Source organism: Miscanthus floridulus, chromosome 19 (genome assembly GCF_019320115.1).
Source record: "Miscanthus floridulus cultivar M001 chromosome 19, ASM1932011v1, whole genome shotgun sequence".
Lineage (NCBI taxonomy): Eukaryota > Viridiplantae > Streptophyta > Magnoliopsida > Poales > Poaceae > Miscanthus > Miscanthus floridulus.
The window spans coordinates 1725260-1740131 of record NC_089598.1 but is presented as its reverse complement, the minus strand read 5'-3'; the positions used below and the strand labels follow the sequence as shown (position 1 = coordinate 1740131).

The window sequence follows — 14872 nt, the reverse complement described above, 5'->3', positions numbered from 1 at the left end:
CACGTGATTGCGCTCGAACCTTTAACCTCGTGCTTCGCATCTTCAGCCCCTAACCACTCCACCTGCAAGCTATTTGTGTCCAAATGAGATTTTCGTCCTAGCCATTTAATGTTCATCTGATTTTAAAATGAATATTTAGGACCCTAAACGAATTCAAATAAAAAAGTTGTTAACTACAAAGTTTTATAACCTTTTGAGATCTACAACTTTTATTTTGGTGGTTTCTCCATCCGAAGTCGTTTACAAAATTTAAAATTTAAATTTGAGAAATTCAAACATAGTTTTTCATGATAAGATGATTTCAAATCAAAAAGTTATCAACCACAAAATTTTGTAGCTTTTTGAGATCTAGAACTTTCGTTTTTGCTGTTTGTCCATCCGAGATCGTTTAAAAAGTTTAAATTTCAAATTTTTGTAAATTCAAACATAGTTTTCCTTGATAAGAAGATTTTAAATCAAAAAGTTCTCAACTACAATGTTTTATAACTTTTTGGGATCTACGACTTTCATTTTGGTAGTTTCTCTATCTGAGGTAATTTACAAAATTTGAATTTTAAATTTTAGAAATTCAAACGTAGTTTTTCTTGACGAGATGATTTCAAATCAAAAAGTTGTCAACTATAGAGTTTCATAACTTTATGAGATCTACAAATTTTACTTTGGTCATTTGATCATTTATTCATCCGACATAGTGGTAGTAACATTGCTCACAAATGTTACGTACCCCTCTTATAGTTTATGAAACTATAAGAGAGATATGTAAATTTTGTGAACAATGTTACTATTATTTTATCGGATGAAGAATGACTAAAATAATAGATATTGATAAATTCTATAACTTCTATGTTCATGACTTTTTCAACTGAAATCATTTAGTGCTCCAAAATGACGATTGAAGTTATCATTTTTTGAAATTCAAAATTCAAATAGATAAAACACAGTCACATGAAAAGATGGATAAAATAGTAGCTATAAGAACAAAATAAATTGATATAGCATGATTTTAGAAATTTTTAGGAAAAATCATCGAATTTGAAGTTAGTACGAGGGAGAAAGACTAGTTACAAGTTTTAACCAGAGATTAAAAGAGAAATCAGAGTTCTTCAATAATTTTAAAATTTAATTTAAAATAGCACTTTAAAGTAGTAAATGATTTCAAATGAAAAAGTTATCAACTACAAAGTTGCATAGCTTTTTGAGATCTACAACTTTTATTTTGGGCGTTTCTCCATCTGAGGTCATTTAAAAAAATTTAAATTTCAAATTTTAGAAATTAAACGTAATTTTCGTTAGACAGAAGATTTCAAATGAAAATATTTGGACATTCAAACGATTTCAAATTAAAAAAGTTTGAAACACAAAGTTGTAGATCTCATCGAATACTACAACTTTGATATAAAGTTCATCTTCATCGAACATCATATGAGAAACTTATGAAGTTTTCTTATAGCATATCACTGTCGGTTCAAGCCACGAACCGACAGTGATAGTATCAGTGTCGGTTCTTGGCTAAAACCTATAGTGATGATCCAATATCACTGTCGGTTCTTGGCTAAAACCGACAGTGATATGAACCGACAATGAAGACCCAAATATCAGTGTCGGTTGGTCCTATCACTGCTGGTTTTAACAAAAAAATCGATAGTGATGGGCCATCACTGTCGGTTTCTTAAAATCCGACAGTGATGAGGCCGACAGTGATGTACAATTCTGTAGTAGTGACGGACCGAGGGTGCTGAGATTGATATGGGTACACAGGCTGTCCAAAGCCTTCCAAAACGAGGTAATATAACCATGTGATGCTCTCCAGAACACTCATTAGACCCTGCAGCTTGAAGAACAAGGACTTCAGTCACGGATTGATTTGGGAGCACTGAAAGATTTCGTCCATCTCACGAAGCAGCTAGGTGTATCGTGCAACTTTAGAAATTGAAAATTGTCTTTCCCTAAGCACATCTCTAGTCCGTTGTTAATATTATAGCTACGTTCAGATGAGTGCACTGGTGTAACGATCCTAGATAACTGAATGGAGTTTGGAAGGAAAACGTAGCAAGAATTTAGGAAGAACAGAGATGGAGCTCGGCTGAATCCCGAGAGGAGTTCATTAGACGGGGGATTTAGAGTTACTTCCTCTGTCCCAGTTTATTTGTCATTTTCGGTTTTCGTGTCACAAGTTTAACTCGATTTATAGAAAATATTAGCAACATTTATATCTCTAAATAAATTTATTAAAAAACTAGATTCAAAGATTTTTCCGATAATACCAATTATGTATCATAAATATTAATATTTTTTAATATATATTTTGTTAAAGTTGTTTCTCGAGAAGCGAGAACGACAGATATTCTAGACGAAGGGAGTACGTTCTTCGTTCACGGTTACAAAGGCGGGGCTCAGCTTATAACAGATGTTGGCAGCGCATCCAGCTCACACGGTGCTGACACGGCGCTGACTCACATCTGGGCCCGCTACAAATGACGGCCCACGACCCACTTGCGTAACACTCCCCCTTTCTTAGCAAAAGCTTGTCCTCAAGCTTTATCTACAGATGGCTACTCGCCCAGCCGCAGAGCTTTTGGTATCTTGTTGTCATCTTCCCAAGTAGCCAAATCTGGTGGCATCTCACTCCAATGGATCAGCAACTGTGGAACCACCGTGGCTCCTCTCAGAATCGAACGGCACCTGAAAACTTGATGTGGCTTCATAATCTGGGCAGGATCAGAGCACAAAGAAGATAAATCTGAACTTACAGAAGTCATAGCCGGAACATGTTGCTTCAACTCGGACACATGCACCCCCGGGTGTATTTTAGCATCGTCAGGTAAGTTCAGCTTGTAAACAACTTGACCAAACCTCTGCAGAATCTTGAAGGGGCCAAAGTATCGAAAAGATAGCTTCTGACTAGTCCTGTTAGCAACAGAAGACTGAACATATGGTTGTAATCTCAAATAGACAAAATCACCAATTGCAAACTCACGCTCAGAATGATTCTTATCTGCCTGGGATTTCATTCTTTCTAGTGCTCGAAGTAACTGCTGCTTCACCAATTGTGACAAAAACTCCCTATCAGTGAGCCACTGTTCAAGATCCGGCACCATGCACAGCTATAAGTTCGCTATCGGTGGAAGTCTGCCAGCCATAGGGTGGGGTTGGTGTCCCCGGAGTACTTGACGATGTTCGGTGGCGAGCGGAAGCGCACCGGGAACAACATCTGTCGGATCCTTTTTGCGAACGCCTGCGGGCCGCAAGCGTCCGGGCTTAGGCTGCGTCGAGCATCCCGGATCCTGGGGTGTCGGCCATGGTGGTCCGGGTCGCTGTCGCTGTAGTGCAGCTGATCTTTGCCAACCAGGTCCAGCCTAGGGCGTCTAGGGCCTTGAGTCAGACGGGCATTGTGGTTCCCAACATAGCGGCGACGCGCTGGGGAAAGCTCCCGCCTGCGCGCCGTGCCGTCGTTGACGGGACGAAGTATGCTCGGTGCGTGGTACCCCTCGGGGGCGCCATGCGCTGAAGAGATATGCACGAGGCTGGCCTCGGGATGCCGCCTCTCTATAGAGCTTTGAGCTTGTTGTATCGCTGCAGTTTCCAGCAAATCACTTAGCTCCTGATGAACGCGCTTTCCCTCATCGGTCGAGGGTTCAGGGGCCATCCGTATGATCATGGTGGTCGCCGTGACATTCTGGCTGGCTCGAGGGAAGACGGGTGTCTCCATCTTGCCTTGTTGGATTTGATCATATACTCGGCGTGCCCGCGCCCGTGCGCCCTCAGCGTCGAGGTGCTACGGGCTAAGGCATCCATCGTCGCGGCGTTCATTGGCCTGATCAGCTTCACAGGCCTGGGCTTGTTCCAGGCGCTCCTGGACATAGAATGGGATAGGCATCGTCCTCTGCGTCCTCCACCGGCGCCACCCCATCCTCTGAGAGGTGCAACATGTTGCATTCCCTTAGCGGATGGCAGCTCCCTTTAGAATCAGACTCGGAGTCCGTGTTCTCAGGGGTCGTCAGCAGGAGATCGTAGACGAACTCTGGATCCCGCTCCATCATCCCCACACATCCAGAGGAAACAGGCATCATTGTGTGGCCATTGCGCCTGGCTAGCTCTCGCTCGAAGAGGGTAATTGCATCCCTTATTTTGGAGGGCGGCGTGGTGCTGCGGTTCTAGAATTCAGCCTCTGGCGGTAGGGGCCCGCTCTCGGAGAGGTGGGCGAAAGCGTTCGCCAACACGTGGAAAGCGCGTTGGCTTAGCTCTGGCTCAGGATTCGCCGTGAGGCAGGTGTCGATCCTGCATGCTAGCGCATCAGAATCGATGATCGTGGGACTGGTGTGGGCCGGTCTGTGATCGAGCGTCGAGATGTCCGGCGAAGCCGCATTCTCTTCACTAAGCCGTAGCTGACCCAGGTGGTTGGCTACGAAGTCCAAGTCTCCAAAGCGCAGAGCTTGGCCGGGGAGAAGACCGTTAACAAGAGTTGGCCCGACGATATCGGCGAACTCAAGGCTTTCGAAGCAGATGCGGCCACCGGGGGCCGCACCAAGAGCACGTCCGACGTAGGTGCAGGGAGGCATCACTTTCTTCTCAGCAACGACAGTGCGTGACTGTCCACTACCTGGTGCGCCAACTGTCGGTGTTTTGTAAATTGGACTTGTAAACTTATACGATTGATGCGCTGCTCTAAAAAGACGATGGTAGAATCCAAAAGACATGTGGATTTATATTGGTTTAGGCCAGAGCCCTACGTCCAGTCTCAGAGATGATCGAGTGCATGTTCCTCGCTTGAATGCTCTAAAATTCTTACAATGAGGGTGCAAGAATGGTGGAATAGGTAGGAGAGCTAGAGCTAGGTGATGGACTGCCCGAAGGGAAGCCTCGGGAGCCCTACTATGGTGCGAATGTGTTGAAGATGAAGCTCCAGGATGCCCTGGCTGCCCTTATATAGAGTTCGAGGCCAGGGTACGTACAAATAAGAAGGTTCTCCTAACCGATGGGTCATGAGCCCGAGGGAGGGGCCTAACTATCTTGGCTTGCAAGTTACGCCGTCTTGTGGTGCACGGCCGGGCGTGGTTGTCGTCATGGTATTGTGCCCATGTCGTGGTAAAGGTGCGGTGTGGTGCTACTATGTCAGCCGTAGTGGCACTGTTGGCATGGTTGTGATTCGCTAGTCGTCCTATGCGACGTGGCCTCTGTCGTGGTCTTCGTCATCGTCTCCCGATGTTCTGGGGGCACCGTACAGGAGTTGGTGGCCGTCCCCAGGTCGTCGAGCGTATGGTTAGCTTGTGGAGTAGGAGGCCACGATCCCAGGCTCCGGGGTCGTGGCTCCCGTTAGTTTGGATAGCCTCTAAGTCAAGGCCTACGTCGTGGATTCCATCCTGTAGTGGGTAGAATCGAACATGTGTTTTGTTGGACCGTATTTGGACGGTGGGTCGTCGTACTGGCAGTCACTGCCGTGCGTTGTTGTCTTGTCTGTGCTAGGTGGCATAGGGATAGCGTCTGATCGGACCGAGATGACCGTTGTTCCCTCGGTCCTTGCGGGATTAGTGCGCCATGCTTACTCTTGTCAGAGCAGGCACGCTTGGCTGGGCTTGACCTCTTCCCTTTCCTCCCGAGGGTCAGGACGATGGAGAGGTCGTGAGTCTCTTGTGTGTCGTGTGGCTAAGGCAGAAGAGAGGGGTCATGGCTGACCCTAGCCTTGGCGTTTGGCCTGGTTCACTTGGCTCAACTGGGCCTCGGACGTTCGGGCCTTCGTTGGCTGCTGTCTGATCTGTATGACCTGAAAAGACAATTGAATTTGGTCCATTTTAGCGAGGGAGGAAATTATTTGGTCGGCAGGTCGTCGTGCCCGCGTCCCCACGCACGAACTGACGAACTTGTGAGCAGCGAGACCAGCGCGTGGGACGCTATAGGTGCCGTACTTTACTTAGACACCAACTTCAACTTGTGCTCGTAAATAATAAAAAAAAAAGTAGTATGAACATTCCAGAGGCCCAGCAGGGGCCGTCGGCGAGGCCCTGCACAGCCGCGAGCCCCAGGTCTCCGTCTCGTCCAGGTGCCGCCTCGCTTCAGGAGGTGGCCGCTGGACGGCGCCGTAGGGCACATGGCCATCGTGGAGGAAGGCGACGTGCACCACCAAGCCCGGACGCCAGAACAATTTGTATTTTTTTTTTCTAAAATTTATGAACAATCTAATATATATTTCTCTATTATCTACGATCCATAAAATAATTTATAATTTTTTCTGAATAATTTGACATACAGTTGTATTATCCCCAAATTACACCACTCTGTCCAATAAAATATACTGATGAAATTATTGTAAATAAAGAGTGTAAATATAGTAGAAGACAGTGTAATTGCATGTAAAAAATTTAGTTGACATGAGAGGCTAAAACAACTTAATGTCACCTAGATAGAACGACACCTGCAACTGGAAAACGGGAGGGGTTTTACCCTTGCTGAAAATTAAAATAACATAAAAAGTTATTACAGCAGAAAAGACAAAAGAAAGCAAAAAACAGAAACATATACTGCAACTGAATCTAGCCATTACTGTACGATAAGCAGGGAGTACTCTCTTTTTTCCCCCTTTGCCCTATGGATAACAGTGTTAAGCTGTAGCTTGAAGATATTTTCACAAGCATCAATTGAAACTCTCTGTCGCCTGAAGAGTGAAGATATATTCCTTCTGAGTAGTTCCGATGCTCCAGTTCATTATAATTAAAATCCCCGTGAAAAATGCAACTCCAGCTCAGCACTGCCTTGAAAAGTTTCTAGACTGTAAAATGGTAAAAGGAATTCCTGTACATGCAGGTTTATGGATCTCGAGGAACCTATCTCTCCTCGAAATTTCTCCGGTGCTTAATCTGTCTTTGGGTAATAACCAGAAAAAGATTCTCTGCTTAAGCTGACATGTTAACTTCCAGATTCAGTTGACAAATTGATGAACAGAACAGTGGCCTTTCAAATCAAATGTTGGCATGCCTCTGTGTGAACTAAAATTAGCATTAGCATCGCCCCATAGTGTACGTCCGGATCTCATTCTGGTTAGGGAGGTGCAGATTTACCATGCATGCGTGTCATCACCAGGTTCAATTCGTCAAAGGCTTGTGTTTTCAGAGGCAAATGAAACGGCGAGTGAAAATGCTTACCGCCCCGCTGCTAGATACGACTGATGTCTTGTCCTCAGCTTGCGGACGCACGGGCGGAACGACACCTGCAACCCTCCACGCGAACAGATGAGCAGCCTGAGCCGTTGAGTCGTTTTTTTCTCGATCGGCAGCCGCGCCTCCGGCCGGGCAAGCTCGTAGGATCAAAGGGCGGATTTCTTTTTTCTCGACCAGCGGATGGCGAAAGCTACGGAACCGACGTCGCCTGCGTGGCGGCCCTGAAGATGGCCGCGCTGTCATGGTTAGGAAGGGCCTAGCTCTCTGACTATCGGAGTATGTGAATGACGGGAGCAGTGATTTATTTTGCTTGGAGCGTGAACGCGTGACCATGGTCGAGCTTGTGCCTAGCTTGTGCCTCGTGAGGTGGCGTAGCTTATATTACAGGATGAGTTGAGGGGTTACGGTGTGACGCAGAGGCACACGCCGCTTGGTCGTAATCGTGTATTATAAGGCCAGTCTCAATGGAGAGTTTCACCTCCCAGTTTCCAACACGTGAAACTTTGATATGAAACGGGTCTCTCCCACAGTGCAAAGTTTCATGGCACGGTTTCATCCCTTATTTTACTATTCACGGGTCCCACCTATCCCTATCATCCCTCTCTTCCCCGCGTGGTCCCGGAGAAGAAAAGTCGCGATGAAACGAAGGAAGGGCCTCAGTGCAGGTTTCACGGCGTTTCCAAAGTTTTGGAAACAGTGCGGATAAGTTTCATGGCCATGAAACGAATCTCTTCTCTCTCCTCCCAGTTTCATGCAAAAACTGACGTGGCACCTTATTAATTGTGCATGAAACCCCCCATGAAACTCCATTGAGACTGGCCTAAGCCAGAACAGTATTTTTCTCTCACACTAAACCAACTAGTAATAATAATCCACGATCGTATCAGCACCAGCCGAACAGGCTATTTGTATGTGTGGAACTAAATGTTGTCGGATAGAATCCTACGCGTTAGAGGCCCGCAAATGGTACTGGGCCAACACAAGTATTGATTCCGCAAACGGTGATTCTAGCGACCAAACGTCGCTGGGAAGCGCGGGGTGGCATGGAGGTCACGCAGAGGGGAGGAAGGGAGCTCCGGCGGGCGGGCGAGGCGGCAGCGAGTGGCGCACGGCGCGGTGGTAGTGAGCGAGCGTGCCAGCGGATGAGTGTTGGAGGAGAGAAACGAGCGAGCGGATGAGTACGAGCGCGAACGAGTGGAGGAGGTGCGACCGACGGGCCGGACGTAGAAGAAGCGTTATCGTTCAGCAAATGGTACTGCGTCGTGTAGTGTATGTCAAACTGGCAGTCTGGCACTCGCAAGCAACAAGCGACATGGGCAAGCACTAGTTGCTGAGATAGAAACACCTATCCATCGACATACAGTCCCCTTCCTCCGATCCGTGCCTTGTCACCGATGTGATCGACGTTCTGTGCCGATAACGCCGCCGCGACGGCGACGACCATCGAACTACTCGTTGCTGAATACATACGACAATCACAATGTGGCGTGGTACCGCGAAATGACAATCTGAATACATACGGCTACTTTCTAGATCCAATTCGTGACAGTGGAAGGAGCTGCCATAGATCCAATGCGTGGGCAGGCTGATTCCAGAGACCAAGACGAGTATTAACTCCGAGTAACAGGCTAACAGCCGCGCCGTCCGGGAAGGAGCGGGAGAGAAAACACTTCGTATCTCATCACTCGTATAGCCGTATAGGTGAAAAAGGCAACCGAGCTGCAAGGCTGGGACGCACGCATGCAACGCTTCGTTTAACCGACGCCGTAATTAATTAGCCCTCGGTATCCTCAGGCCGCCAGATAATCTGGCCAAATAAAAAAAAAGGGCGTGCGCCACATATTGAGGACCGGAAGGAGTAGAAATCAACAGAGTTTTATATCATCCAATAAATACATATTGTACGTATAGAAAAATAATGATAAAAGTCCCAGCACAAGCTGCTGCAACCAGGAAACACACACACATACTCTGTCTGCAACGCCTCATGGATTCAGGAAGAACGCCCAGAGGCCGCCGGCGGCCGTGGCGACGGCCATCGTCCAGACAAGGGCGCCCACGAGCGGCGGCATCAGCGGCGCAACCCTGGACGCGAACATGGCCGTCAACAATGTCGTCAAGCACCACACCGCGGTCTTGATCCTGGCATCCCTGCCCCTGCCGCCGCCCTGCTCGAGCTCACGGAGGCAGAGGAAGAGGAGCAGGAGAGCGGCGTCCGCGAGCAGCACGAATCCCACGGAGCTCGCGTCGCCCCAGGAGCTGTAGAAGGCGAGCACCGAGGTGAATGCCAGGACGCCGAAGCCCAGGCTGGTTAGACACGACCGTTGCCTGTCCATGCCAACTCGCGCGGTGTGAGCTATTTTTTTCCCCCGTCTGTATGTCTGTATGTGTGGAGAGTTTGGAGGCTACAAAGCTCAGACACAAATAGAGTCTACGCTAGGATGGTTGATCGAGGAAAGCTGCCAAGGACCCTTTCGGTTTCCAGACAACGTTATATATAGGGCGCCGTACTGCAGCGGAGCCAATCATCAGTGCCCACCCTCAAAAAAAAAAAAAAAGAAGCGGGTACCGATCGACGTGTGCCTTTTTTAGTTGTATTTAATAATAAAAAATGTAAAATACTATATGAATGGCCGACAAGCCTCATTTTGATCACGGCGTCGGCAAAACGCGTGCTTCCCCCCGGGATGATTGTCCTGAGAGAAAGTGACAAACCTGCAATGAACTTACTCGATGGCCCCGTTCGCCTTATCCAGAAGCCGGTTTGTTCGGTTTCTTTTTTTTTTAGACGAAATAGTATTTTTCTCTCATAACAATTCAGCCAAAACAGTGATTTTTAGCCAATTTCAACCAAAATTCAGTAAGCCAAACGGAGGGAGAAGTCCGGTAATAATTCGAATCTTGCTTTCACAATTTCTTTACTTCCCCTGATGATCTCCCTCCCAATGTCGGCGCTACTGAGTTTGAATTTTTGGGCCAAATAATTTATTACAAGCATTTGTATTTGTACTATCTCTGTCTCTCTGAATCAGAGCCAAGCTCTGCAATTTTATTGGGCCACGTCATTAGGATATTCTAGGGCGATGGATCTTGATCGGACGGTTCATACATTGGCACATGAGGTGCATTCTAGAGTCTTCGTCCCGCCTCCACACGCACCGGCGCCGCCCTCCCCATCGGCCTGCCGTGGGCCAGCGGCGCCCGCCGCCTCAAGTTGCAGCACGTGGTACCGTGACGCTGTATGACCACATCGCCGAGGCCATGAGCATCTGGCTCCGGCGGCTCCAACGCCATGCCCCCGCGTTGGTCGGCGCTTGCTACTTCCGCCTCCTCCTCCTCCTCCTCCTCCTCAAGCTCTTCTTCGCAGCACATGCCAAGCGCGTGCGGGAGCTGCCATCGCCGTGCAGGAGCCCGCGCGAGCCTGACCGGCGGCGGCCCCTACCTGCGCAACGCAGGCTGCAAGTCGCCGCCGGCCGCATCCCACACCGGAGAGCCAGCCACGCCCACGCCGGGGCCACCACGCCTCGCCCTGCCATGCTCGCGCGTCTGCCGCGGCGGTGACAGCTCCCGCACGCCCTGGCCGGCGGCGGCGCAGCCCGCATGCGCCAGGCCGGAGGCCGCGGCGAGCCAGCACCAGTCTGCAGCGATCCGGGCCCGACGATGGTGAAGACAACGGCTGGACAGCGCCGGCTGCCTCCTGTCCCCGTGTGGTCGCCGTTGTCAGCGACCAATGAACTCAATGCCGGCATCGCCGCTTCCATAGATAGTGAAGCCAATGTGTTTGATGAAATGGAAACAAGGTATCTTTTTTTTTTCTGTATCGCTTCCTCTCAAATTTTCTAGATGATTTGTACATACACATCTCTATCGTTACAGAGTAACAGTGATGTCATCGCCGCCGCCGCGTGCATCTGTGCACTGCTCGCTGAGCTCAGTGACAAGGTCGTGAGATTTTGCGCAGCCGTGGCTCTCGGCGCACTCCGGGGTCTTCTCGAGCAGCGGGTGGCAACGACGCCTGAAGGTTCCCCTGGTTTCCTCTACTTTGCCTCTGATTACTTTGCACCATGATGCTGATCCCCAATAAGTCACCTATTCCTCAGTGCTTGACTGCTTGGTGTGGTACTGTGGTATGGCCTGATCTTACTGTACATGTCCACCTGTTTCCTGTTAACCACAGATAGGCTAGGAAAGATTTCGGTCGATGCTCTTCTTGGTGCCCACATCTAAATTGTGTGGCATTACAGTTCATAATATTTGTGTCCTAAGCATCTGCACCTGAGAAGGAATTCGTACTTAGAATTAATCGAAGACAAAAATCTGCCCCATTTCTTCTTTGTCGTGGTAGCTCACCATCCCAACATCTCTAAACTTGCTAATAGCTTCTCCAGCTTACCTACTGCATGATCAAAGGATTGTTCCTGACATGACAAAGAACCCCCCAAATTAAGTTAACTGCCATGTATGGACAGATTAGATATACACCGTGTGCTTCCCCTAATTACATTAGTAGTTAATTTTAGTATATCTACTGTCATTAGTTCCAAAGTTTTCGTCAAATTATTATCAGCTACTATGACTCCCTATTCTGATTTATACTTATCCAAAGGACTCCCTGATAATATTGGAGTTCCTATTTCAGCCCATGAGCATGTATATTTTATCATATATTTTTACTTCTGTTGTGTATGTTTATCTGAATGTTCGATTTTGCAGGCGAGGAGAGGCAGGCGGGGCCACGCCCATGACCACTTGCATAGATGCTGCAAAGAGGTCGACGATATCAACGCATTGCAAGGCTCCGATCGCCATGTTGACAATGCTCTCAAGAGCTTGGAGGAGGAAAGACGCGGGCAGTGCTCACTGTGACACTCGCTGAAGGTAGCATTGGGCAATTGGCAAGGGGAGCACGCTCCCTGTTCGTTTGGGCTTGTTTGTCTTATAAACCGTACTTTTTCAGCCAACGAACATTATTTTTCTCACACATCAAATCAGTCAACAGTACTTCCAGCCATGGCTTATCAGCCAAACAAGTCCAAACGAACAGGGCGACGAGCTATAGAGCAGAGGCGGTCGTCAGCAGCCTTGACCTCCCTGCAGCAAGTACGGGATGGTAAGATCGTAGTCGCCGAGAGGCAGTCCTTCACTGTGTTCTTGCGACATGTATTTCATTAAGAGGAAGTAGAAATTTTAGTACATGTTAAACCTGTTAGATTCACTCTTATTCATATTCATCAGATCGGAATGCATAGTAATAGGAATACATGTACACAGTGAAGTAGGTGTACATGTTCTTGAATCCCAGTAGTTAAAAATCCTAGTACACGATCTACAAGGAGGCAGAGAGAAGGGGAGTGAGAGGTTGCAGACCATCGAAGGCCATAGTGGTCGAAGCAGTCGAAGTGGTGGAAGCGTCGGCCGGGATCTCGTTCGCGGATGCCATCTGCGCGCCGGCAGCGACGTTCGGTGGAGAGAGGAGTCGGTGTAGTGAAGTGGTGGCGCAGTGGAGACGGTGGCGGCTTCCCGTCACTGGCTGCGCCCTTCTCGGATCGGGATGGGGAATATCGGTGGGGAGTCGCGGCTCAGGTGAACCTCGTATCGAGAGCCTACCGGCCCCCACCTTTATTTATAGCGCAGTGTGACGGGGGCCCACCAACCATGTAGGGTTGGGCGCCCCCGATCAGGGCGCGAGAACAAGGCCCAAAAGGTCGTTGGGCCTAACTGCTGGGAGATCAAACCTAATATTCTCCCCCTTGATCTCTCATCTATTCTTCGTTCTTTAATTTCATACTCAAACTTTCGATTCATATTTTTCTTGCTTCCATCCTATTTCATCACAGATTAGTGTATAAAACTGTCTCATCGTCACAGCAATCAGTGTCGTTAGACTAACAGCCACAATACACTTCTCCGTTTTGAAATGTAAACTTTCTTTGGGCCCTTCGTATGTTCGGGAATCATAGGCTTTCCCTTAAACCCATGCCGGCTACGTGTTCTCTGAACACGTTGGGTGGTAAGCCCTTTGTGAGCAGATCCGCGAGCATTTTCTCTGTACTTATATGCTCAAGATTTATTATATGATCCCGAACTTTATCTTTCACAACATAGTACTTTATGTCAATGTGTTTGGCAGCACCACTTGACCTATTGTTGTGAGCGTACTGTACCGCTGGATTGTTATCACAATACAATCTCAGTGGTTCATTTATATTATCAATCACTTTCAATCCGGGTATAAATTTCTTCAGCCAATTCACCTGCCCTGTTGCCTCATAGCATGCTACAAACTCGGCATACATTGTCGAGGATGCAGTTACGGTTTGTTTGGAGCTTTTCCACGATATAGCCCCTCCTGCGAGGGTAAATATATATCCTGACGTGGATTTTCTTTCTTCTCCCGCATAATCAGAATCTGAATACCCCTCTATCTGCAGGAAATCAGATCTTCTATACGTAAGCATGAGGCCTTTCGTACCCTGCAAATAACGCAGGACTTTCTTCACTAAATTCCAGTGTTTAATTCCTGGATTCTTTTGATATCTGCCAAGTAACCCGATAACAAAAGCTAGGTCAGGGCGTGTACACACTTGGGCATATTGTAAACTTCCAACAGCTGAAGCATATGGTACCGCTTTCATTCGGTCAATTTCATATTGGTTCTTGGGACACTGATGTTCCCCAAATCTATCGCCCTTGACTATAGGAGCAGGTGAAGGACTGCACGCATGCATACTAAATTTCTTCAGGACCTTTTCTATGTATGCCTTTTGCAATAATCCTAGAACCCCCTTTCTCCTGTCTCGGTGAATCTCTACTCCTAAAACGAATGAGGCCTCACCGAGATCTTTCATATCAAAGTTTGAGGACAAGAATTTCTTCGTTTCTATTAGTAGATTGATATCACTACTAGCAAGTAAGATATCATCCACATACAAAATTAGGAATATGTACTTTCCATTCTTGAACTTTGCGTAAACGCAATTGTCCTCAATATTTTTCTTAAACCCAAAACCTTTTATCGTTCTATCAAACTTCAAATACTACTGTCTTGAAGCTTGCTTCAATCCGTAGATTGATTTCTTTAGGCGGCATCCCATATTTTCCTTTCCTTTTACGATAAAACCTTTCGGTTGTGCCATATAAACATTTTCTTTCAAATCCCCGTTTAGGAAAGCCGTCTTTACATCCATTTGATGTAACTCCAAATCATAGTGGGCTACAAGTGCCATTATAATTCTGAAGGAATCTTTACATGAGACTGGAGAAAACGTCTCATTGTAATCAATCCCTTCTCTTTGCGTGAAGCCTTTCGCCACAAGTCGCGCTTTAAATCTTTCTATATTTCCTTTGGAGTTATATTTCGTTTTGTAGATCCATTTACAGCCTACTATTTTGGCTCCTTTAGGAATATTTTCTAAGTCCCAAACTTTATTGGTACTCATTGATTTTAATTCATCTTCCATGGCCTTAAGCCACTTTGATGAGTGGTCGCTTCTCATGGTTTCTTTAAATGAGGTGGGATCATCCCCCATCTGACATTCTTCTATTTCATAAACTTCATAGTCATCAGTAATAGCTTATCTTCTTATTCTTTGAGACCTTCTAGGTGCCTTCGGCACTTGTTCCATATTGGGCTGTTGTTGTTCTTCCTCATGTGCAACATTTGGTTCTATAGGTTCCTCAAGGACAGGTTCCTCAAGGACAGGTTCCTCATGTTCATTCAT

At 47.3% G+C, this 14872-nt stretch overlaps 2 protein-coding genes and 1 long non-coding RNA gene across 3 annotated transcripts; 1 reads left to right on the top strand and 2 right to left on the bottom strand.

The window, feature by feature from the left end:
- Positions 1-2552: 2552 nt before the first annotated feature.
- Positions 2553-3098, bottom strand: LOC136528747 (uncharacterized). The gene has a single exon (XM_066521722.1). It carries the CDS (start codon positions 3096-3098, stop codon positions 2553-2555), a length of 546 nt encoding a protein of 181 aa, XP_066377819.1.
- Positions 3099-9015: 5917 nt separating this feature from the next.
- LOC136525225 (uncharacterized) lies at positions 9016-9600 on the bottom strand. Its single transcript, XM_066518215.1, has one exon. It carries the CDS (start codon positions 9485-9487, stop codon positions 9137-9139), a length of 351 nt encoding a protein of 116 aa, XP_066374312.1. The 5' UTR covers positions 9488-9600; the 3' UTR covers positions 9016-9136.
- Positions 9601-10304: 704 nt separating this feature from the next.
- On the top strand, positions 10305-12424 carry LOC136529692 (uncharacterized). The gene is made up of 3 exons (XR_010777390.1): positions 10305-10951; positions 11028-11172; positions 11865-12424. It is a non-coding gene; the product is annotated as an uncharacterized lncRNA (long non-coding RNA).
- Positions 12425-14872: the final 2448 nt, after the last annotated feature.